The sequence below is a fragment of the Taudactylus pleione genome, unplaced genomic scaffold, assembly GCF_031769625.1.
Source record: "Taudactylus pleione unplaced genomic scaffold, aTauple2 ptg000345l, whole genome shotgun sequence".
NCBI lineage: Eukaryota > Metazoa > Chordata > Amphibia > Anura > Myobatrachidae > Taudactylus > Taudactylus pleione.
In genome coordinates, this window is record NW_028284746.1 from 284,217 (window position 1) to 310,508 (window position 26,292).

The 26,292-nt window shown below is 44.4% G+C and overlaps 1 protein-coding gene across 1 annotated transcript in view; it reads left to right on the plus strand.

Annotated features, from left to right (window-relative positions):
• Nucleotides 1-593: 593 nt before the first annotated feature.
• SLC30A5 (solute carrier family 30 member 5) overlaps nt 594-26,292 on the plus strand; it is a 35,641-nt gene continuing 9,942 nt past the window's right edge. Inside the window, exons 1-9 of the mRNA XM_088444038.1 lie at nt 594-1,218; nt 6,974-7,096; nt 10,062-10,128; nt 13,478-13,563; nt 16,811-16,898; nt 17,227-17,314; nt 17,923-17,999; nt 20,788-20,958; nt 24,171-24,459. Of these exons, the coding sequence (XP_088300164.1) occupies nt 1,148-1,218; nt 6,974-7,096; nt 10,062-10,128; nt 13,478-13,563; nt 16,811-16,898; nt 17,227-17,314; nt 17,923-17,999; nt 20,788-20,958; nt 24,171-24,459 (1,060 nt within the window). The 5' untranslated portion in view covers nt 594-1,147. The remainder of the gene's footprint in view (nt 1,219-6,973; nt 7,097-10,061; nt 10,129-13,477; nt 13,564-16,810; nt 16,899-17,226; nt 17,315-17,922; nt 18,000-20,787; nt 20,959-24,170; nt 24,460-26,292) is intronic.

The window sequence follows — 26,292 nt, forward strand, 5'->3', positions numbered from 1 at the left end:
TCATTGGCTGGCGGCCGCGAGCCCTGTGATTGGCTGGCTGCCGCGAGCCCTGTGATTGGCTTGCGGCCGCGAGCCTTGCGATTGGCTGGCGGCCAGTGTGTGCTGACTGTAGCCGGGACCGGATGCTTTGTCCCCGCCTACATGCCAGCGTGTCCGCTGCCGCCGATCGAAATGTGTCCCCTGCGGGACACATCTCTACACATTTCCGCCGCTGTTCTAGCGCTGGGATGCCATACTGCATCCCAGCACTGGTGGATTCTTTTCTGCGGCTAAAATGAAGTGGGGTCGGGAAGTGGCGGTATGTCATACCGCCGTACACCGCCCCACTTCGACCACTGCCTTAGTACCCCTCGATGTCTCAATCTGCAGCAATCCGTAGCCTGATCACGTGTCTCTATCACGTGATCGGAAAGCGGCTCCATGCGTGACGTATAGTCACATGCCATCACGTGATTCACAGTCTAACTTGTCTGTATAATGATGGGCATATAATTTACTCCGATCATGTGATATCATCACATGACCTGAATTGAACTGCTACTCTCGATCGTGTGACCAACAGTTTACATTATCTCAGGTGGAGTCAGTATACTAGGAATTATGGGATTTGTAGTTAAAACATAGTTTGCTTTCATTGATCTCATGGTGATAAAAACGACATTAATACAAGGGTAAAATTACTATTACTGTATTACTATGATACTGGGCATGATGCAGGTCATAGGTGCCGTTTGATTGTATCAGCAGCCAGTCACCACAGTGGCACTGTGACTGTGTATGAGAAGACGCGAATCGTGCTCGTCTGTGAGGAATTCTGTCCCTGTAGGCTCCCTGTAGCATTGTACTGGCAGGAGGAGGAAGCAGCCGGTGTTAGGAAGAGGAAGATTGTTCCCGCCGGCCTCCCGTAGACTGCTGCTGCTGACATCACGCACTGGCTGACGCTCCCTGCTCCATCATCAGCGCTGGCCGGCTAGCTGGCAGTGCCGGAGGCTGTGTACACGGAATATGTCTCCCGTGCGTGGCTGCAGGCACTTCAAGCAGCCGGAGAGGGGCCTGGAGAAGAGCAGAGGTGCTGATTCCTCTTAGTGGACCCAGGCGCTCCTAGATGAGGCTCTAGGGGGGAAGAGTCTGGGTTGCAGCAGCCGCTATGGAGGAGAAGTACAGCAGCAATGTGATGAGTACCGGCAGGCTAGGTCCTGTGGATGCCCCAGAGTCCAGGTATGAGAGACTATATGTGTGCCAATATGGCTATCCCATGCATGCTGGGACTTGTAGTTCATCTACGTGCTTATGTAAGTGCACCACTTGATGCTTCTGATAACAGCTTTCCATGTAACTAAGACCTGCTACAGATGTGTCCTCATTCACCTAGGGTCCTTGTACCATATGGCACGAGGTGATTGGCGCGGCTCAGACACTCTGCCAGGGATAGCAATTCATTGTAGCTGCACGCAGAGTCGCTCATTGCACCTGGTATGCTAGATTAGTACTTTTGCTGCAAAGGAATTGGTATAAAGTTACAGATGAAGCATAATGATAGGTGGCGCAAGGCACGGCCTGTGTCGCTGGTATTGGACCTCTGTCTATTTATTCAGATTAGCGACTGTCGCACACAGAAGCAGCGTGAAATAGTGCCAGTAGTCAGCGTACCCCTGCATTGTACTTTTGACACATTAGTGATGTGAATAAGACTCTAATAAAGTTGCTGGCGGGATGTTTGGCACGACTAAGTCGCAAGGGTGTATGTGGACACATCTCTATATCCTCCACCTGCTGGGACAGTTCAAATACGTGCACATGTAGTTAATGCATGTCACATTTACATAAGAAGTGTATGTCCCTCTACGGCATCAAAAGAAGTGTACAGCCATGGCCAAAAGTTTAGCGAATGACACAAGAATTGGTTTTCACAAAGTCTGCTGCAATCATTGTTCTTCCTCTGTTAACCATGGTTACCTGCAAGGAAACACGTGCAGTCATAATTACTTTGCACAAAAAGGGCTTCACAGGCAATGATATTGCTGCTAGTAAGACTGCACCTAAATACAAGCATTTATGGGATCATCAAGAACTTCAAAGAGAGAGGTTCAATAGTTGTGAAGAAGGCTTCAGGGCACCCAAGAACGTCCAGCAAGCACCAGGACCATCTCCTAAAGTTGATTCAGCTGTGGGATCGGGACGCCACCAGTGCAGAGCTTGCTCAGGAATTTCAGCAGGCAGGTGTGAGTGCATCTTCATGTACAGTGAGGCGAAGACTTTTGGAGGATAGCCTGGTGTTAAGAAGGGCATCAAAGAAGCCACTTCTTTCCAGGAAAAACATCAGCGACAGACTGATATTCTGCAAAAGGTACAGGGATTGGAATGCTAAGGACTGGGGTAAAGTTATTTTCTCTGATGAATCCCCTTTCAGATTGTTTGGGGCATCTGGAAAAACGCTTGTTCGGAGAAGGAAAGGTGAGCGCTACCATCAGTCCTGTGTCATGCCAACAGTAAAGCATCCTGAGACCATTCATGTGTGGGGTTGCTTCTCGGCCAAGGGAGTGGGCTCACACACAATTTTGCCTAAAAACACAGACCAATAATAAAGAATGGTACCAAAACATCCTCCAAGAGCAACTTCTCCCAACCATCCAAGAACAGTTTGGTGAGAAACAATGCACTTTCCAGCATGATGGAGCACCTTGCCATAAGGCAAAAGTGATAACTAAGTGGCTCGGGGGAACGAAACATCGACATTTTGCGTCCATGGCCAGGAAACTCCCCAGACCTTAATCCCATTGAGAACTTGTGGTCAATCCTCAAGAAGCGAGTGGACAAACAAAAACCCACAAATTCTGACAAACTCCAAGCATTGATTAGGCAAGAATGGGCGGCCATCAGTGAGTATGTGGCCCAGAAGTTGATTGACAGTATGCCAGGGCGAATTGCAGAGGTCTTGAAAAAGAAGGGTCCACACTGCAAATATTCACTCTTTGCATAAACTTAATGTAATTGTCAATAAAAGCCTTTGACACTTATGAAATGCTTGTAATTTTATTTCAGTATACCACAGTAACCTCTGACAAAAAGGTCTAAAAACACTGAAGCGGCAAACTTTGTGACAACCAATACTTGTGACATTCTTAACTTTTGGCCATAGCTGTATGCCTGCAAAAAATGGGAGTAATTAGCAGAGACATGACTGGTAGATGAAGGTGCTATAGAAATAAGAATAAGGATTGTGTAAATAGGAATAATAAATTCAGTAATCACTAGTGTTCATACTAGGCTGTTTCAGCGGGGTGCCGCGCCCTGCCCGGTTTTAAAACTCTAAAATGCGCCCTGCCCTTATGGATATGCTACGCTGAAACAGCCTACTGGGTGACATCCCCTCCCATTGGCCGTAGTGTCCCGTTGGGAGGAAAAGTTGTGGTAAAACAATCACCATCGAGTGAACAGATGCTGTGCGCATGCATACGGGATCTGTTCACACTGTGGGAAAATCTGGGCATGCCCCCTACAGTGATGATAAAGGGGAGTGTCTCAAGACCACTCCCCTTTTATGGGCATCCACAAAAGTGCCATTGTCCCATATAGGCGCCCTGCTCCACTGGTAGTTTAGAATGAACACTAATCACTATTACTAGCAGCAGCCCTACTGGTCATGGAGGGGGAGTTGAAGACAGGTGGTGGGCTAGTTTAGCGTAGGTCAGGAGTGCTTGGTGTTGCAAAGATAAGGAGCTGGCCGGGAGACAACATGCCAGTAGATGGTGCAGAAAGAGATAGTTTTGATTGGCAGCAAGGCAGTGGAGTTAAAATATTAATATATTAGTATTTTTTGGTGAGTATTCTGTGCAAAGAGGAGTGTCTGTAACTTGTAAGGCGCCATGCAGTAGATGCCTGTACAGGTGTCAGTGCGATCACTAAAGTGTATATTGACTACCGTTTAGGGCATGTCCAGATGTTATTGTTTTTGGTATATAAGTAGGAAACCCTAGCAAATACACTATGGCAGAGATTCCCAATCTCCGCCATTACAGTCCAAGTTTTAAGGTTATCCATGCTTGAGCACAGGTGACTTAATTAGTACCTCAGTCAATTTGATTTAACCATGGACTCAAACTTGGATGTACTTTAAAATCTGGCCTGCAATGGCAGAGTTTGGTCACCTCTGCACTATGGAGTGGTTTTTACATTCTTTTCGGGTACCATTCCATCACTTACAGATGTGTCCTCACTCCTCTCTGCTGCAGTCGCACCAAACAGCCCCTCTTGGTGCACCAGGTCCCGTGAGTCTCTGCTTGTCTTTTGTCTTTTTTTTACCAGAATGCATCTACAGGTGGGTACACACCTGACATATATCTGCAGATAGAGTGATCTGCAGATATATCTGTAGATGATGGTCGTTCATATACACTGAAAGGCCATCATCTATCTGGCAGCCGCTGGTCCCGCTGGCTGGTTGGGACGGGTCCGCCCCTTCCCTGCGGCTGCCGCAGCATGTGTTCTGGCTGTCTGCAGACCACCCGTACACACTTGCTGATGGACAGATATGTATGCAGATATACTGTATCTGTTCATTGGCTGTGCAGCACAGCCAATGCGGTATGTCTGTGAACGTCGTTCAGACATATCGGGCCAAATGTAATAGGGTGAGAGTTTAGAAAATGTGAGAGTTTAGCAGTAAACTCTCACATTGGTTGAGTTTTATCTTCAAAATAGGAAAACATCTGAATGAGATTTTAAATCGTGACAGTTTTTTAAGTCTAAAAAAACATGCAAGTTCGCTCTGTTACTTTGTTTTTGGACTATATTACATTGGCAAAGTTTAAAAAGTGTCAGAAACTCTGACTTTTCTAAATTCTCACCCTATTACATTTGGCCCATCGTCTGTACACACTGGCCGACGGGCACCAGATATATTGGTATGTTCAATTGATCGGCCAATATATCGGCCAGTGTGTACCCAGCATAAGACGCAATGCGTTGCAACTAGGATGCACTAGGAGACTGTGCTGATTAATTTGATATGTGACACTTGTATATCTGTGTGCAACTGAGTCTCTCAATCAACTTGCGAAGTGCTACGATTCAGTGGCCGCAGCTTTTTTCCATGCCAAATTCAGTTTACAGTCTCAGTAGCACACAGATATACAAGTATCACATATCAAATTAATTAGCACAGTATGCTGGTGCATCCTAGTAACATTGCATTGCGACTTAGATACATATTAAGCAGAAAAAAAGATGCCCAACGCTAGCATAGTTGCACGGGAACTGACAGCTCACTGTTGCAAGGCATATTGCGCTGATGAGCGAGGACACCTCTATATGAGGGGGAGATGTACTAAGCCTTGAAGAGAGAGAAAGTACCAACCAACTGTCACTTTACTGGTTGTGTTTGACAGTTAGGCGCTGATTGGTTAGTACTTTATCTCTCTCCACTTTATCACTATCCAAGGATTAGTAACATCGCCCCCTAAGTGAGTAAAGACTGTAGTGGTGAATCTGAACATTCTAAAGCTTAGACCTCGATCAGTTATCCACCAGTTTCATGATATGTATATGATTTATTCATTTTACATGTTGGTGCTATTGTGAAGCACTATGATTTCCTCCTTGGTATGTGCTATTTCCTTTGAATGTGCAGTGACACGTTTTTGGTTATTTTTATCCAGGCAGTTTCTCTTGTCTCACTCTGGGTATATTTTTCCTGTTATCTATTTTTTTTTTTTCAAATATATTGCCTTGACCAGGAGCCTGGCAACTCTAGCTGGGCTTACATTAAAAAAAAAAAAATATACGATAGGCATTTGAGAAGCGTTTTGTCCATGTGTTATAATCACTAGAGTTCTATTGAAAACTTATTGAAACGGAAAATTGCTTCAAACATGAGTATATAGTTGGATTTTATTCAATAGTGTGTCTTATTGCTGCACTAATATTATTCATGCTGAAATGATAAAATAACCCTAAGCAGTGTTCTCCCCACGCCATATTTTTTGGCTGGTCTGCCTGGCAAAATTCCCCTGCCGCCTGGCACTGTGATGCAGCCAAAAGTCACGCTGTGTCACAGTGCAGCTCACTGCTCGGAGCCCCCCCAGCCGAAAGGAGGATCCCGTCGTCCCCTCCTTGACCGTGGCCCACCCGGCACTGGAGACTAGCAATGCAGCCACGCAGCCTCCCCCTCTTAATACTCGGAGCCCTCCAAACAGTAAGTGAGATGCCAGAGGGGAGGATGCACGGATGGGCTGCTTCTTACCTCCTGTGATAAAGTTCGGTCCATCCACCCCCCCCAATACCCCCTCCTGCTGTCCCCACTCCCACCCGGCTACCTCACAGTACTGCCTAACAATATTTCGCCTTTCATCTATATTATTAAGGGACCACTAAACTCCCAAAGTGATATGCTCTGGCATAAGCTATGAAAATGAAATACATTGCTCCGTCTGGCACTCCACTCCCAACTTGGTTACAAAGTGAAGTATTACCCATCTCCTCAACTACAGGCAGCTGAGAAGCATACAGGTCAAAATGCTGAGAATTCTGTCATTTTATATGACCTCACTGGTCCCACCCCTGTTTATGAATCCACCAATTAACACAGTGCATTTCAGCAAAGCTGTCAATCAAACTCTGCCTGCTTAGTTACAGAACTTCCTCCCTACTATGAGTATTGCGGATGCTGCTGTTTTATCGTTTTTTATTATTACAATTAAAACTGCCCCACCCCCTCTGTAGTAAATATTTATCTTGCCTTTTCGCTTAGTTATTAGTCAACTCTAATACACAACTCTAATACACAACTCTAATACACAACATTTGAGATACCGGTGAAAACATTGAGAGATTCAAATATAAATATTGCTAAAGGGAATTAAATAAATGCTGGTTTTTAAATCCGTATTGGTCTCTAATCATTTTGTGCTATCTGGTATGCTACACAGAGAACTGTGAATATTGTATTCCAAAGTATTTTGTGTTTCCCTTGCAGGCTGACCAGATACCTTGTACTTCTTTGCTTCACAAAGTTCTTGAAGGCTCTTGGAATCTTTGAGTCGTACGATCTTCTGAAAGTAGTTCATATTGTACAGTTTATCTTTATATTAAAATTAGGGTAAGTGTCATTAGTTTCATGTAAGGACTGTTTTGCTATTGTGAATTTATAAACTGATATCCATTTTGTTTTTGCCTGGACACAACTTAATTTATTGGGCTAAATGTAATGGGGTCCGAGTTCAGGAACTGTGTGAGTATAGCACTATACGCTCATATTTTTAGAACTCGCCCTATGTAATAGGGTGCGAGAACATGCAACCTCGCATGTTTCCCACACCCCTGCAACTTGCACTGCCGAAACTTGCATCCAGATGTTTTCCCATGGCAACCTACAACTCGGCCAATTAAATAGAGTGCGAGTTTTAACTCGCACACTATTACTTAGCTAAAACTCGCAAAATAATACACCTGCTACAGGCTAGCGTGTATAGCCTGGGCAGGTGCGAGTTACACAGATCAGTGAGAGCCGTACATGTTACTGTATGAAAAAAGCTAGAAAAGTGTAAAGAAAAATTACGTGGGGGCTTTTCTGAGCCGGTCCCGATTGTGAAAATATGGGGGGGGAAAGACGTAGGAGCCCCCCGTATTTTCAGCAACCATCACCAGGCTCAGTGAGCCAGTCCTGGTTGTGGAAATACGGGGGACAAAATGAGTAGGGGAGCTGTAATGCCACAGCCGTGGCACCCGCTTCACGGGGTCCCCCGGCCTAAACATTATAACCCCACGCTAGTCTGCCCAGGCCGGGGATCCCTGGGGAGGTGGGGACTCCCCCAATAAATAGGTCCCCCATCTCCAGGGCATCACAGGCCTGAACTGATAGCCCAGGGCTATCCCCGGCACCCCTGGTCAGTGGGTGCTGGATTGATTGTGTGAAAATAGAATAAATAATGTCCTTTACAGGAGAACTAAAGGTCCCATCAAGCCTCCCCCTCATGCTGGTACTTTGAAAGCAGCTGCTATGTATGTGCTGTCACCTGCTTAAAACTCACTCAATAATTGTGATGTGTACATTTCTGACCTCATCACTTAGCGCTATCAGTTGCGAGTTGCTCTCCTCCCAGCACCTATGTAACTCTGCCCTTTCCTAACCTCTCTCTCTGTGCACATCCTCGCACTGCTCCTGAGTCTGCAGAGTATTATTCAGAGATTTATGGACAAGCAAAGCTGCTGCATCTTTGTACGCAGCGGGAATGCTAAAATATGCTGCAGCGGGATTCTTAAGTCTGCATCCGACGATGCAGCATCAGATCAGCTGTGTGAACATCGCCAGTCTGGGTAACCACTGGCTTCGGCACGCCCAGAAAATGGGGTCAGTATGCCCCCATTTTCTGGAACGCTCTCCCTCGCCGCCCCGAAATGCCAGCAGCATGTCAATGGCAAGATGAGATCTACACTGCGCATGTGCAGATCTAAAAACATTGGAGATTTACGTAAATATTGCGTTTACGTAGATCTTGGCGTCAGGCCCTATATCCGGTCATACTCCCCCAGCCTACAAAAACTGTTCTGTAGGATTTAACCACAGAATACATCTATTCCTTTAAGTGGCTTGTGTACTTTTCTGAATCCATCATGGACTACCCCCATTAACGTATCTCAAGTCTTCCTCTTTAACTGAAGTTTGCAAGCTTATGGCTTACCATGGTATATAACTAATACCTCTTTTCCACCAAAAACCCTGGTCCGACATGGTTCCAACCCAGGTGAGACACTATTTACACAGCACCATCGATCTGGGTTATTCTCAGGTCAGCTCTTTTCACACTGAACCCGGGTCTGCCCTACTAAACTTGTGAGGTCAGAAAAAGTGGGAGGTGACTGCTCCACAACCACCAATCAGCTCATTTTAGGCATGACCCTGGTCGGTTAACACGGGTTGTGCCATTTACGCTACACCATTATCCAGGTCCATCCTGTATCCGACCCTGGTAGCTACCTGGGTTGGATTGCTGGTCACTTGACCCTAGTTATTTTTCAGGAACCCTATTGCACTGAGCTGTGACCTGGATAGACCCAGCAATAACCCAGATTTTAGCTCTGGTGTGAAAGGGGTATCATTTGGAACATGATTCCCATAATGTGCTGTGTAACGTGTTGGCACTTTGTAAATAATGAACAGTAATGAATGGCAGAGATGTAATGGGACTGAAAAAAACTATATGTGAGTGCTTCCTATGGCTTTGGCTTTATTTCAGCTATGTAACTGAGAGTAAGAATTTGAACATACTCTTAATAAATCAGGAGCCAATTGTAGGTGGCAATTTCTCACTTCCTTATGTCTGAAAACAAGGTCTGCTGAAATCTGCAATGAAGGAGATTATTTCCTTGTCCGATAAAAACAAGACTTGCAATTAACCACTTAATTAATGAATACTTAATGAAATGTATTTATAGGAACATATAGCTATATTAAGTGTCATAGGTGAATGGTAAAAGCTTTTATGGCCATGATGTTCCTGTAGTGTATTGCATTCTGCACACTTGTCCAAGGGCTGACATAAGACGTTCTATAACCTGTATTACCTGTATTATCTACACTATGATCTCTTGGAGCGGCACAAAGAGTTTGGCCGTGATTGTTTATTTTTGGGATTACATGCGTTAAACTTGTTCTAGATCATGGCAGCGCCACTCTAGCTGGAAGTACAAGTCTAAACCTCTGGCTGACGGTATGTGGGGTTTTGTAGCTCTATAACAGTCGCAGAGCACAATGGTGTGTCTGTGTGCTAGATGAATAATAAGTATAGATAGTGTCCATTCTAGCAGCCTGCACCTGTCACAACACGTGCATTTCCTCTTTCCTGCCAGGGGTGTCGCTCTCTGCTCTGGTGCTTCTGGCACACTCTGGACTGTATTTCAGCAATTTGTTACATCAGCTGTGTATGTGAGAAGCATCAGAGCAGAGAGCGCCACCTCAGGCAGGAAACAGGAACTGCACGGGTTGTGACAGGTGCAGGGTGCTAGAATGAACTATATAGAAATGAGAGTCTTGCGCTAACCCTAATTCTCTTCTCTTTCCGCAGCTCTGCATTTTTTATGGTTTTGTTTCAAAAGCCATTTTCTTCCGGGAAGTCGGTTACAAAACGCCAAGTAAGTTGACCAGTTAGTGGTAAGTCTCAGACATGTTAGGCAATACTCCCTTTAGCTAAGCTACTATTTATTAGACATGATGGACTTAGAAAATCACTGTAAAACATTTTCTTTACCCCATTGGGGCATATCCAATTAGCCGCAAGGTTTTGTGGCAAAAATTGCAGTGGCCTTCGTGACCATTTTTCATTTAAATACTTCAATTAAATTTGAGGTGTATGAAGAAACCAAAAAAAGTTGATTTTGGGGTAATTTAAGGCAATTTTTTTGTCCACCTCAATAATGACATGTATTTATTGGACTTGCAAACAAAAAGTATGGTGGTCGCTCACATCAGCTTAATGACATTGCACAGGTGCTTGTAAAGGGTTTACACTGAACCACAGAAAAAAAGGGTTATTCCCTCCAGCACACTGCTGCAATATCAACAAAAATACTTGAATCCTACATGATAATAGAAATTCAGAGGTATTCGTTACATACATTTGCAAATATATGAATAAGCGCCAGGCCAGCATCAAGGCTCCTCAATACTGGCCAGTATAGAGGAGCATTGATGCTGGCCTGGCGCTTATTCATGTATTTGCAAATGTATGTAACGAATACCTCTGAATTTCTATTATGTAGGATTTCGTTGATATTGCAGCAGTGTGCTGGAGGGAATATCCCTTTTTTTCTGTAATTATTGGACTTAAGCTAAATGGAAATTTCCAATTGCCTAATTAGTCATTAGAGGAGGTGTCCAAGGGGTTCTGAAGCAAGTTCTGACATTTTTTACTTAAAATAGGGATTTTCCCTGCCTTTCCACCTGCTTTGGGGTGGTGAGAAATAAACAGCGTTAATTCCTGTTGAAATTACCGAGGCTGAAATTCTCGCCCACATTTGAATCAGCCCCTGGGAGCAACTTGTTGAGCAAGTAAAATAGGAAATTAATACTGGGTACACACAAAGCGATACTGATAGTTTGTTTAGGCAGCTGAAGCAGGGAAGGATTAATAATAATAATTAATAATGAGAGAAACAACAGTAATCTCGTGCTGTTAACTTTGTGATGCTTTGTTTGTAAGTATGTCATTTTTAATTAATATTATCCTTTATTTATTAGGGATGTGCAGGCTCGAATAGGTTCAAATTTGCACGCCGAGTTCGGATTTTTCCCTCCAAAAAACGGGACTCAGAAAGAGGCAAAATGTCATCTTGCGTGGACAAACATCATCATTCCTAGATTTTTGTCCAGGAATAATGATGTTTGTCCACATAAGATAACGTTTTGCCTCTTTCTGAGTCCCGTTTTTTGGAGGGAAAAATCCGAACTCGGCGTGCAAATTCGAACCTATTCGAGCCTGCACATCCCTATTATTTATATGGCGCCTCATGGGTTCCGCTGCGCCTCACAAAGTACATAAACAAATGAGCAAACAAGAAAATAGTGACTTACAGTACAAAACAATGCAGGACGAGGATATAGTTTATAAACATTGCTGCAATAGCGATCATAACACTCAAAAGCAGCAGGGCGTCAGCAACCAAGTGTTATGTGCCCTTGTGGGGAGTTTGGAGTAGATGATCATATGAGTAAGGGAAGGAGAAGCATGTGAGGAAAGAGGGCCCTGCTCGTGAGAGCTTACATTCTACAGATGGTAGTTCTGTCCTTTTAAATAGTAATTGTATTTCAGTATAGTTTAGTTAAGTATGTCAATGTCCAGCCTCACTGCTTTCCACACTGCCCACATCCCCCGTAACATATGCAGCAGCACCGCATGTAATATAAAAAAATTGTGGGTCCCAGGGACCCATCACTTTAAAAAATTGGGGTCCTACTCCACTGTTTCTGTGTCCCAACACACATTATGGGGGTGAGGACAGGCAGCAGTTGGGACAGTGCTGGGGACAGGTAGCAGGTGGGGTAGAGGGGGATAAGTGCAAGCAGCAGTTGGGGTAGTGCTGGGGGTAAAGGCAGGGAGAAGTTGGGGTAGATCTAGAGGGGAGTAAGGACAGGCAGTGCTGGGGGTAAGAGCAGACAGTAGTTACAGCAGTGCTGGGGTTGGGAGGTGGCAAAGGTAGATAGCTGGTGCAGTACTGGGGGTCAAGGAGGGGTTATGGACTTTCACTGACATTGCACAAAAGTGTCCCACCACACACTGTCGGTACCAATTAAGACAGGGAGACCCGTCGCCACTACTCCGGCTTTCCCCTGGTCAGTACAACCCCAACACATTATACGTCCCACCCCCTCATTGGACAAGGAGAGGCTGCCGCCTAAAGCTGATTGGATAGGGAAGATTCTGGGGCGGCAGCTGCTGTGTACACACACCACACCATCCCCCTTCCCCTCACATCCTCCATGTCACACGTCATCCATGAGAGCGTAAAAGATCTGGAGGTGAGCTTCCCCCTGCCCACACTACTTTAAGTCAGTTTTCACCCTAGCAGCCCCCAGCCCAGGGCACCCTGCCATCTCTTCCCTGGGTCCTGGGCAGAGTGCCCCTGTGCAGAGCCCTCGGTCTGTGGCCGCCGGGAGAGTGCAGATGCCGGTGACTGGAAATGGGCTGCAGGACACACGCCTCCCCTGACACCTGCTTCTGCTGCTTGGAGCGGTGGTGCAGGTGCCACATGTACTGGGGGTGGATCGGAGGTGCCACTTGTACTTGTTGTCCAGGGTGCAGGTGCTGCCAGTGCCTGTGCGGGGGGAATAGGAGGTGCCTCTTGTAATGGGGGGGGGGTTTGTAGGTGCTGCCAGTGCCTGTACTGGCGGAGGATCGGAGATGCTGCCTGTACTGTGGGGAGATTGGAGGTGCAGGTGCTGCCTGTACTGGGGAGGGGATGGGAGGATATCGGAGGAGCAGTCCTCAGAGGTGCAGTGCCGGGGAGCACATGCTCCAGGTTTCGTCTCTCTGGGTCGGCTCCAGGTTGCTCATGCACAGTGACAGTCCTCCCATTCTGTGGTGACGGCTGGTGTGTGCTGTACAATCCCGGCCCTGCATGTTGTGTCCTCCGATAGCTAGTGGGCGACAAGCCGGGGACTTGTCGGGCGTCCTCCTCATTGGACGAGGAGACGCTGCCGCCCGAAGCTGATTGGTTTGGGAAGGTGCTGGGCCGGCTGCTGCGGCTCGCACACAGTGCATCCTGCAGAACCCACTCATTTTTAAAAAGTGAGTCCCTCATTGCCCATAGTGCGTAAGTACGCGCTTTAGCGTGTATTTTGCGATCACTGCGTGAAAAACTGTAGATTCCTTTTTAAAGAAAAATAAAAACTCTCAGCAGTGACCGGATTGAATGGGGAAGATGACTGCTGTTGAATGTATTTAATAGAAAAAAATACATATACATTATTTGTGTCTCTTTCTAGTGGATCAGTATTGTGAAACATGCTTTTGTTGGCTGTATTATCTCACTCCTGTGGTTCTTTGGCCTCACTCTTTGCGGACCGTTAAGGTAATTGCATTTTTTATCCATTTATGTGGGGGGTTTTTATCTTTCGCGCTTAAAAAAAAAAAAAAAAAAAAATCCTTCATTTTGTGTAATGTAGTACAGGGAGTATTTACAAAGTTGAGTTCCTTAGGGGCAATACAGCGGCCATATCCCTGGAGACGCCACACAAGATACAGGTGTTTTACAGCCATGCACCTCACTATGATGTAGCCGTAACCACTTCCACGCTGCTCTCTAATAAGCCCTGTACCTGTTTAGGAATGAAAGCGTTTGCAGACGTAAATATTTAGGGTCCCATTTGCCGGGGTGATTGTCTTAGCACTTTGTATACCGGTTCAGGGGGTTATGTAATAGGTGCTGCCTGAACCAGCCGTATAATTGATTGCTTCTTTAAATTTAGCTGCACTCTCGCAGAAAAACAGACGGCTCTTTGAAATCGGCGCCTATTACATAACCCCCTCAGACTCCGTCACAGAAAAGAGGCTCGGCACGGGAGCTGGCACGCTGAGAAGGGCTGTCTGATGCGACCTCAGCAATGATGGTGTGAGGACATATCTGTAATTAACATGGTCGTCCCTTTCTGCCAGAGGAAACCGTTCTCAGAAGGATATAGCAACAAATGATGTCTAATTAGAACCGTTTTACTTGTCGGCCAGAGTAACCTTGCTCAGTAAGCTTATCATTACAGCTGCCTGATAGTCACTGTATCTACAGCACTGCACACGTTGTGTCATTGCTTCTATACTGATTACATTACATTTAGGGCAAAGCAATATACAGCAGCCATTCACAGATAGTAATGTCCGTTAATTCAGACCAATTTGTTATACAGCTCATGCTGTGTTTAGGTAATGCAAGTCATTTGTTGTTTTTACTCCTAATACATATACATGCGAACACACATAGGGGGAATTCAATTCCCGACATTGATGCGATGTACTGTTCCAGAACAACATAGTGCATCATGCCGGCGTCCCAACTTTTCCCTTGCACATAAGTGTCTGATGTGTGCACGGTCGGGAATTGCGGCAATGCCCAGCAGCACACTAGGTCATATTGAATTATCCCCATAGAGGGGAGAGAGATTCGCCCTCCGAATATAATATACATAAAAAAAAAAATTAGCAAATGGGGAGATTGCAGAGTTCATTTTGAACTATATTCATGTATAGCTGCACAGTAGATTATGTCCGATTTATATTTAAGTTACTGCTTTCCTCTCACCCACAAGAACAGTGTTCAGGACCCACACAGTTCCTAATATATTTATTAACAGTAATTTCTATAGCACCAACATTACACAGCACTCTGCTAATATATGCCTCCTATAGCACCAGCATTACACAGCACTCTGCTAATATATGCCTCCTATAGCACCAGCATTACACAGCACTCTGCTAATATATGCCTCCTATAGCACCAGCATTACACAGCACTCTGCTAATGTACGCCTCCTATAGCACCAGCATTACACAGCACTCTGCTAATGTACGCCTCCTATAGCACCAGCATTACACAGCACTCTGCTAATGTACGCCTCCTATAGCACCAGCATTACACAGCACTCTGCTAATGTACGCCTCCTATAGCACCAGCATTACACAGCACTCTGCTAATGTACGCCTCCTATAGCACCAGCATTACACAGCACTCTGCTAATGTATGCCTCCTATAGCACCAGCATTACACAGCACTCTGCTAATGTATGCCTCCTATAGCACCAGCATTACACAGCACTCTGCTAATGTACGCCTCCTATAGCACCAGCATTACACAGCGCTCTGCTAATATATGCCTCCTATAGCACCAGCATTACACAGCGCTCTGCTAATGTACGCCTCCTATAGCACCAGCATTACACAGCACTCTGCTAATATATGCCTCCTATAGCACCAGCATTACACAGCACTCTGCTAATGTACGCCTCCTATAGCACCAGCATTACACAGCACTCTGCTAATGTATGCCTCCTATAGCACCAGCATTACACAGCACTCTGCTAATGTACGCCTCCTATAGCACCAGCATTACACAGCACTCTGCTAATGTATGCCTCCTATAGCACCAGCATTACACAACACTCTGCTAATGTATGCCTCCTATAGCACCAGCATTACACAGCACTCTGCTAATGTATGCCTCCTATAGCACCAGCATTACACAGCACTCTGCTAATGTACGCCTCCTATAGCACCAGCATTACACAGCACTCTGCTAATGTACGCCTCCTATAGCACCAGCATTACACAGCACTCTGCTAATGTATGCCTCCTATAGCACCAGCATTACACAACACTCTGCTAATGTATGCCTCCTATAGCACCAGCATTACACAGCACTCTGCTAATGTATGCCTCCTATAGCACCAGCATTACACAGCACTCTGCTAATGTATGCCTCCTATAGCACCAGCATTACACAGCACTCTGCTAATGTACGCCTCCTATAGCACCAGCATTACACAGCACTCTGCTAATGTACGCCTCCTATAGCACCAGCATTACACAGCACTCTGCTAATGTATGCCTCCTATAGCACCAGCATTACACAGCACTCTGCTAATGTACGCCTCCTATAGCACCAGCATTACACAGCACTCTGCTAATGTACGCCTCCTATAGCACCAGCATTACACAGCACTCTGCTAATGTACGCCTCCTATAGCACCAGCATTACACAGCACTCTGCTAATGTACGCCTCCTATAGCACCAGCATTACACAGCACTCTGCTAATATATGCCTCCTATAGCACCAGCATTACACAGCACTCTGCTAATGTATGCCTCCTATAGCACCAGCATTACACAGCACTCTGCTAATGTATGCCTCCTATAGCACCAGCATTACACAGCACTCTGCTAATGTACGCCTCCTAGGAGATTATAGAAGTGGAAGAGTTTTCCATAGCAACCAATCCAATTGTACTTATCGTTTATCCAGCACATTCTAGAAGATAATATATAGAATCTGATTGGCTGCTATCGCCAACATCTCCACTTCTATAAACCTGTATTTTAGTAAGTATGCTCCCTAGTCTCTGGCGATAGACAAGTATCCTATGACTACAGTAGGCAGTGGGAGTGCAGGAACACACAACAGAAATATGCTTACACTGGTGGTACCGAGTCCAGACACCTTCAACATGTTTTAAACAAAAAAATATGCTGCTACTTTTATTAATTACATTTAAACATGATTCTATCTGTATTTAATTGTAATTGGTTGTAAGACTTTATCTTTGTTTTCCAGGACCTTGCTGCTGTTTGAACATAGTGATATCGTCGTTCTAACATTGCTGACGGTACTTTTCACCGGTTCCAGCGGGGTGCCGTCTAAGGTATATATTCAAGGTCTCTTAAGCAGAGGGCGCAGCAATTGGGGTTATAAATTGAGATTACTTACCGGTAAATGTTATGTAATATGTATGGACATATGTTATGATAATCGTGTGTATAGACTATCCATTCTCACTCATTTGCTATAAGTACTATGAATAGAGACCCATAATCTTTTTAGCTGTTTTATGTGAATGTAAATGCTTGTCTAATGATTGCAATTGTTGATGCTATTATAATCTCCTGTTCCTACACTGCTGCTGTACCTCTTCCCATTGACGTAACACAGACAAACTAACTCCTGTCCCTTCTTTTTGTTGTCCTTCCCAGACTCGGGGGGCTGTGTTCTTTATCATTGCTGTTATCTGCTTACTTCTCTTTGACAATGACGATCTAATGGCCAAAATTGCTGAGCACCGTATCCTTTACTCAGGCTGCTGAGGAGTACGGGGGGTACGTGGATTCCAGTGCGTAGAGTGGACCTTGTGCTGAAAATGCCTCACTCCCCTCTCCATGTGCTGCAGGTCACAGCTTTAATTGGATGATGACTTTTTAGCAATAAAATGATTGGCGGATGTATCTGGCAGAATCCAGCATAGAGATAGAATACATCTAAATATGACAGATGTAAGAATTGTTAACTTGATATATAAATTGATGATGATTGTCAAACCCCTTCTGTTATCGCTTGTTAACCTGTTACAGGAAGGTTTGTATTACAGTATATCGGTCATGCCTCTAATGTATACTTTGCGGCCCTTTATCTGTGTAAGTAAGAAAGCAGAAACTCTTAGCGCTTTGCTTCTGTGCTGGGGCCAGAGATGTCAGCAAGTCGCTGTGATGCTGTAGTGCCTTTCATATAGAGAAACATAGACTTGGCACATAATGTCATCATGGTAACATCATTTTACGTCTGTAAGAAAGGGGAGAGCTTGTTCCCTCTGCAGCGACTTCTGACTTGGTGGCGTTTTTAGTAGTTAGTGGTCTCCATGTTTGTAAATCTTTCCCTTAACTCCCCTGGATCAGCTGAAGGACATCATGACAGTGCGCTCACACACTTCCTGTACACGGCATTCTCCCTGCTTGGTGTTGCTGATCACAAGGTAAGAGTTCTCCTCCGATGCCGCTTACAGAGAGGTCAGGTCATGTCCACTGACCCATTGTCCAACTCACAACGCTCCTTGTATTTAATTTCTCCTAACGTCAGCATTAATGAAAGGTGATTTCTGCTCCCCTGTTAGATGACTTTGGGAGCTAAATCACCCATGCAATGGTATCATCACACTTAGATTACTATAATGCCCCCGACCTGGGTCTCCAAGCAAAATTGCACCACTTGCAGCTGGTACAAAATGCATCTGTCAGGCTATTAACTAACCAGCCTCATTGCAGCCACATCACACCCATTCTCTATGCCCACCCAAGATTGGCTTACTTATTTACTGTCATTGCCCTACTGTACAGGTTCTCAAACTTGGTCCTCAGGACCCTAGACAGTGCATGTTTTCAAGGTCTCCTCACAGAATCACAAGTGAAATAATTAGCCCCACCTGTGGATCTTCAGTGAGTAATGAGTACACCTGTGTTCCTGCTGTGTGACCTAGAAAATGTGACCTGTGTGTGGTCCTGAGGACCGAGTTTGAGGACCACTGACCTACTAAACCTGGACCCGAGGTACCTGAAGAGGCTTCTGACTCCTTACTGCCCCCTTGCTGACTGCAATCTGTAGAAGGACTATTAGCAGTACCCAGAATCTCTCTGAATTCATCTGGGGGTTGAGCTTTTAGCTTTGCGGGATCCTATGGAACTCCCTTCCCTGCAGTGTGAGAGGCCTCTACCCTGTAATACTTCAAAAACAGACTCAAGGCTCCTGTTTACTCAGCATTTCACTAATGTCCCTTTTAGTTCCTAAAAAATTAAACCCAAACGCATAGTTCTATTTTCTAGAAATGGAAAAGGTGAATCAACATATGGTTCACCTATAGGGAGCGCTTAAATGTGGATTACAAAATCAGGTATATTCAATATCACAATTTTTTAAGATCAATTAAGATACATATAAAAGCAATTATGAGGCTAAATAAATTGTCTCACACAATACATTACATTTGTGACATGTAATAAACATAGTAGTAAATCACTTCATTTGAATGTCAGCTCAGAGTGATATTGTATCCAGAAAAGGGGTTTTGAAACCTCAGAATCAGTATACCAATGCTGGCATAAGTGAAGTCATAATAGCTCCTCCTGAGAATGAAGATAATAAATAAATGTTCCACTCCAGTGGTAGTAATTAGTACGAGTCACAGTCTATGCTGATGCAGCAATCAGTAGTAGCAAATAGTAAAGATGGTATTTATGTAGACAATAAATCCCGGGAAAAATTACCCAGCTCACTCTTGATTTAAAAGATGTTTAGAAGAGAAGTGCCGGGCCGGAAATAGCGTGGATCCCGCTCGTGGGATGTTACCTTATGAGCGTGTGTCATTCAGTGCAGTCTCACTGCGCGCTGAAGAAAGTTCTTGGTTAAAAGCTGGAAAGGTCTCACTGTCTGCTGCGGTGGCTCAACTTCAAAGCAGGAGGTGTAGCAATCAATAAGATAGTTGTGTAGACTGGATTCAAAGTATCAGTATTCCCTTTTTTTTTTTTTTTAGTTCCATTTTCTGTTAAGCTTATATGTATGTGTCTTGTGTTTTTTAAATGCAAATGTGAAGCACTCTGAGTCCTATTGGGAGAAAATTGCTATATAAATAACTTATTATTATGTAACTGAGACTACTCATTGGGTACAATTTAATTAAAAGTGATGTACAAGTGATGCTAGCGATGTGCTTTTGTGATGGCGTTTGAACGCTTACATCGCCCCTACGTTATGCATTTTACCTTGTAGCCCCATAGGAGTGAGCATGAAAACTGCACAATGTAAGCCAACCGGATATATGGGATTCCTGCACAATGCACGTCTCCCATACATTGCGCCAGAACAATGTAAGATTGCTTCCAATTGAATTGACCCCTTTGCATGACCTGCTGCATTGAGGCTTCCTGTTCAGCATACTGTATGTAAGGAAGTGGCTAAATGGAACCAGATAAGATGGAACAGAAACTTACCTCAACTATTCTCAAGGTCCACAATAAAACAGGGCTCGCTTTACATAGACTAGTTCCTGATGAACGATATACAATGGGATCTTTAACCACAGTCCAGTAATTAAAGGGAAAAAAACAACCTGCGTTCTGCCATAATGCTTTATTACTTTATGTGTACACCAGGGGTTCAGCATTCAGCTTGGCGTGCAATTTCTATTTTGTCTTCTCATTAAATCCACAACATAAACTTATCATTGTGCAGTTTACATGCAGAACACATCCAATAGGTAATGCTTGGCCTAAACACGTAATGAGCAGATTGGTGCATTATTTAAGCCACATGTTCTGAAGCAAATAGAACAGAGGCCTCCATTTGGGTGTCGTTTGAACAACTAGATCTAATGCTAGGTGTACACTAGGACGTCTGATTGGCCGATCCGCCGTTCTGTCTGACGATTGGTAAGTGCATACACACTTACCAATCGTCGGCCTGAGGTGTTATGGAGTCACAACTGGGCGGCCATTTACATGTGCCCGCCCAGTTGAGCTGTCAGCCACCGGAGGCCTCTGCAGCAAGTTTACGGGCGGTCGGCTGACTGACCATACACACAGCACGATGCACCAATATATCTGCACAGCCGACGCGATATGTCTGTGAATGATGTCGTTAGATCCCTGTGTTTTTTTTGTTTTTTTTGCCATCTTCATTTTATATTTAACTTTTTTTTTTGTTTTTGTTTGTGACCTTTTCTATATTACTAATTATTAATTGAAGTGCATCTGTTTTCTTGTTGGTTGCAGGGAGGAGTACTGTTGCTTGTGTTGGCTTTATGTTTCAATGTTGGTTTCCACACAGCTTCCAGAAAGCTCTCTTTAGATATTGGTGGAGCCAAGCGTCTGCAGACATTGTCTCACCTTGTCTCTGTCATATTACTGTGCCCATGGGTCATCGTGCTCACTGCAACTACTGAGGTAATCTCACATCTCCATCTGTAGACCAGTCATGTATTATACAACTGTCCAGATTACATTGGCTGTGGAAATATTACATTATGATAAGTGCAGGAGAGAATGAGCAGAGCTGTCTCTATCTGTTATCGGAGTTCAGCCTCAGACTTATTGTGCTTTGTATTGAAGACCTGGCATATACTTAGATTTGATTTGCAAGCAGCATTCTGCAATCCTACCCCCATGTAATTGTAATAACACCTATTTCTGGTATATGACTGGCAATATGGTCAGATAGCAGGAACAAGCAGTTTGCATCAAATCTGAAAGTAAATTGTCAAAAAATGTAACTTTGTATCTATAACTTTATATTTTGAGCAAAACATGTAAACTTGCAGCACATCGTCAGGAGTCCTCGTGTTTTGTGAGTCCCTACACTCACATCTTTGCTTCAGGCGTCACTGACTTGCAGCTACAATCTCGTACACTCACCTCACTACTTAGGAGGCTAAAGTATGACTAGTAAGATTTGTGATCTATTTCAGATACAGATTTTGCAACCACTATTAGGGATGTAAGGCTGATTGCCGAGGTTACGTACATGGCAACAGAGCCACCCAGACTATCCCAGTAAGAGGATGTCAGTACGTAGGCAGGCGTGGACACGTTTGTTGGTACCCTTACAGCTCATTGAAGCAATGCTTCATTCCTCCTAAAAAGTGATGCAGTTAAAAGCTTCTGTCTCCTGTACACCTGCATGTATTTGGTGTGTCATAGAATAAAGCAAAGAAACTGTGAAAATAGATAAATTATTTCTTAAACTCAAATTATATTCTAAAATGGCCTGGACAGATTTGTTGGTACCTCTTAGAAAAGATCATAAACAATTGGAATATAGCGATATTTCCAAATAATTGTTTTCTTGAATTAGCATCAGACTTGTATTTAATCCTCCAATCAGTCATTCAGCCTATTTAAATGGAGAAAAGTAGTCATTCAGCTGATTGTTGGCATCGTGTGCCCCACACGGAGCATGGACCAGAGGGAGCAAAGGAGAGACTTGTATGAGGAGAGCAGAAGAAGATTATAGACAAGCATGCTAAAGATAATGGCTATAGGCCCATAAAGGCTATAGGACCATCTCTAAGCAGCTTGATCTTCCTGTTACTACAGTTGCAAATATTATTAGGAAGTTTAAAGTCCATGGGACTGTATCTAACCTCCCTGGATGTGGCCACAAGTAGAAAATTGATCCTCGATTGAACAGGGTAGTGAGAATGGTAGAAAAAGAGCCAAGGAAAACTTGGAAAGGGATACAAGCTGAACTCTACAGTTGAGATACGTCAGTCTCTGATCGCATCATCCAACACTTTTTGAGCATCAGTGGTCTCCATAGACCCAGGAAAAAAACAAAATAAAACAGCCAGTTTGGAATTTGCTACACGGTATATTGACAAGTCACAATGCTTCTGGGAGAAGTCAGCTCTATGTTCACAGATGAAAAAATTTAAACCTTCAAATAAAAGAGCACCATACCTACTGGGAAACATGGAGGAGGCCCGGTTATGTTTTGGGGATGCTTTGCTGCACCTGGCATGCCGTGCCTTAAGTCTGTGCAGGGCACAATGAAATCTCAAGACTGTCAAGTGAATGAGTGAAACTTACTGGACAGTGTCAGATAGCTCTGTCTCAGTCATGGGTCTACCAGTAGGATAATGACCCAATACACACAGCTAAAAGAAACAAGCATGGATAAGAACAAAGCATTAGACTTTTCCAAAATTGCTTTTTGTGAGCCTTGATCTGAATCCTATCAAACATCTACAGAAATAGCAGAAACACGCAGTCTGGAGAACTCGCTCATCATGCCTGTGACAGCTGGATCAGTTTGCTCAGGATGAGTGGGTCAAACTACCCTTTGACAGGTGCAGAAGTCTCATTTAAGAGCTACAGAAATTGCTTGATTGCAGTGATTGTTTCTAAAGGTTGTGCAACAAAATATTAGGTTATGGGTCTCATCATTTTAGTCCATGCCATTTTCATTTGTTTTATTATTTAAAATAGTCTATTGAATCCGAAACCAAACACGTCATCTGATTTCTAAAGTATGGAATAAACAATGACTGAGTCCAATTTACTTTTGTATCTTTCAAGTTATTTCAAAGAACAATATGAGTTCTTCTTTTTTCTGTGAAGGCTACCAAGAAATTTGTCAACGTGTGTATTTGAGAACACATAGCTGAACCAGTAACTTTTATACCTAATCTCCCACATACACTGGTGCCTTGGAGTGGTAAATTAAAGGTTTGTCTAGATGTAAATATTATTGTCTTTTCATTTGTCTTCCAAGAGCACTGACAAAACCGTTTTCTATTTAACACTCATAGATACTGTGGAACGGTAATGTATATGTTCTTTATATTTACATAGATTAGAAATACCTATAGCATAAGGATTAAGAAAGTGAACATTAGAAAGTATTAAGACCCTGATTCAGAGCCGGACGCTCTGACAGAGCGCTCGCTCTGAATCAGGGCCATCCTTCTTCATTTTTAGAGCGGCCTCCTGGCCGCTCGTATAGCTGTGGGTGACCACCCACAGCTATAGCGAGCGGCCAGGAAGATGGTCGCGATGGTCAAGACCATCGCGACCATCGGGCTTGCGACGAGACCCTTGTGGTAGGGTCTCGTTGCCGAAAAGCCCTGGAGTGCTTTGGACTCTATCAGAGCCGAGAGCACTCCCACTGACATCACTTGTAATGTCAGTGGGGCCGGCCCCAGACGGTAGGCGTTCCCATGGGAACGCCTCCATCTGGGCAGGCACGCCCACCAAAGGGGGCGTGCTGTCACTCACCATCGACAGCACGCCCCCTTTGTAGCGAGACCCGGAGTGACGGCTTTCCCGTCGCTATCCGGGTTTCACGCATGCGCAAGACGGAGCCGCCTCCGTCGTGCGCATGCGCACTGGGCCAACATCGACCCGCTTGCGAGCGCTCAGATCTCGCAAGCGGGTCTGAATTAGGCCCTCTATACCCTGCTCCGACTCACAAGAGGTTTTGCATTAAATTGCTCTGTTCTGCATTCTTTAATATATGAATCACTGAGCGTGAAATGCTTAATGTGTCGTACATAGGGCAGGCAGCTAGTGCATACGGCAGGCAGCTAATACAGTTTTGTGTCTGTTTCTGGCCTCTCCAACCAAAAGTAAATCCTGACTGAGTTCCATGTCTGTTACAGAGTAAAGTGGAGTCCTGGTCCTCTCTAATAATGCCTTTCATCACCGTCATTTGCTCTGTCATGATCCTGGATTTCTACGTAGAATCCGTCTGCTCTCTTAAGATGGAAGTGTCTAAGTGCGCACGCTATGGTTCTCTCGTCACCGTGCTCAGCGCTCTGCTGCTGGGGAATTTCTGGACTCATCCCATAACTGACCAACTGCGGGCCATGAATAAGCCGGCTCACCAGCCCAGCACCGAACACGTGCTCTCAGGGGGTGTGGTGGTGAGCTCCATTTTCTTTATGTTGTGTAAGTATTGCATCAAGTTGGTGCTGTTAAAGAGACCCTGTGAGTTATAAAACAGCTGAAATGTGTTTTAACACATAACAACCGGTGTGATCTTTATTTTCTGTCTTGTACTAGATAAACTAAAGCGAATTACTGGTTTGTTGCTATGTGGTTTCTTTACATTTGTTCTGAAAGACCTTCTCTGTTATATTTCATATGACCGCGTTTGCTGCCAGAAATAAGTCAACTAAAGTATTAATTTGCGAAGATTGCTGCCGTTGTATGATGATTTGTCCACTGGGTGGCACTGTAGAGGTTGTGTGCGTGTATGTATGTACAGATACTGTATGTCCTCATACACCCGTAGCCTCAATACACCATGTGGTGTGAGTGGGCTGCCTGATCTCGCTAAACTCTGCTTTTTCACCTGAAAATGCGTCTTATTACACACTAACGGTCACAACAAACGCTTCACAAGACTTGTATATCTGTGTGTCGCATCCGTGTGCGACTAAGGCCCGTATTCAATTTGAGCGGACCCGCGATACTTTTCGCCTACATCGCATGTTTTGTAGGCGGAAAAGTATCGCGCGTGTGCCCGCGTATCCCCTTATTCAATTTGAAAGTACGCGAAAACAAGCGGAAAGTACTGTCAGATTTGGGGAAATCAGCCTGACACCCCACAAATGATGCTCTGACATGGGGGTTCCCTATGGTACCCCCCGATTTGGCTTGCTGAAGGTATTTGTTGTTTTCAAACGGCCTGAATAGCTGCTAAATAGCGTTTTTGTATAAGTGGTGCAGAATAGTATTCTGGAGGCTTTTTTGCAGAAAATAACTTATCCCAGCAAATTTGGGGTACTTGAAAATGGGGGCCAGCATATTTTAAAGTTGCTAAAGGTAAGTTTAAAAAAATCGTGAAAAATCCACCTGCTGCAAGCGAAAAAAACATTTGGGGCATACTTGGGGACCCCCCCCCAGAGTCAAGTTCGCTAGTTTTTAACTTTGTCCCTCCAACATTTTTTTTTTTTTTTCACCCCCAAACGCAAACTGTTTTTTTGGGGTGTTAGGTGTTTGTGTTTTTTTGACACAGTTTACCTTTGGGGGACTGTCTGAAGGCTGCACGGGGGTTCCTGCTACGTTGCACCCCAAAACCCCAATTCTGCACTTTTTTTCGCCTGCTATTTGTAGGCGAAACTTTTCCGCCTATTACATTGCATTGACTTTCCGCCTAGGCGTAAAGTCTTTAAAATTGAAAACGGCGATACTTTTCCGCCTGCCGAAATGACGTCATCGGCGAAACTTTTCCGCAGAATCCGGCTTTTCGCCTCAAATTGAATACGGGCCATAGACTAATTTTTTGGGGAAAAAAAGACGCTCGGCTCGATCAGTGTCGTACATTTCCTGGAGCGCCAAAAAGGGCACAATCCAAGTCGTACGGGACCTGACATGGCGGCGGACACATCTGTATGTAGTGTGTTATAAAACCTTTTACATAATTCTTTTTATATATGTATGGCAAGCTTTGTAGTACTTCAATTTAATACACAGTGTGTCATATAACGTCTAGAACAAATACGAGATTTGTGGTGCACGCTTTATAATCTGCCCTCCCGGCTGTTACATACAGATGTCCCTGAGTAAAATATGTCTGGTATAGGTAATGTAGCTGCACCAGTTTATCTTGGGAACTAATAACCATTAGATTAGGATTCAGTGGCCAGCGGAGAGAGGTCCTGGCTCTTGCTCCAACAGTGTTTGAACAGAACAGGAATCCCTCCTATCCACTGCGCTTACCATAAAGTACACACAATACCCAAGAGATTGTCTTTATGTACTTGTGTGGCACTAGCC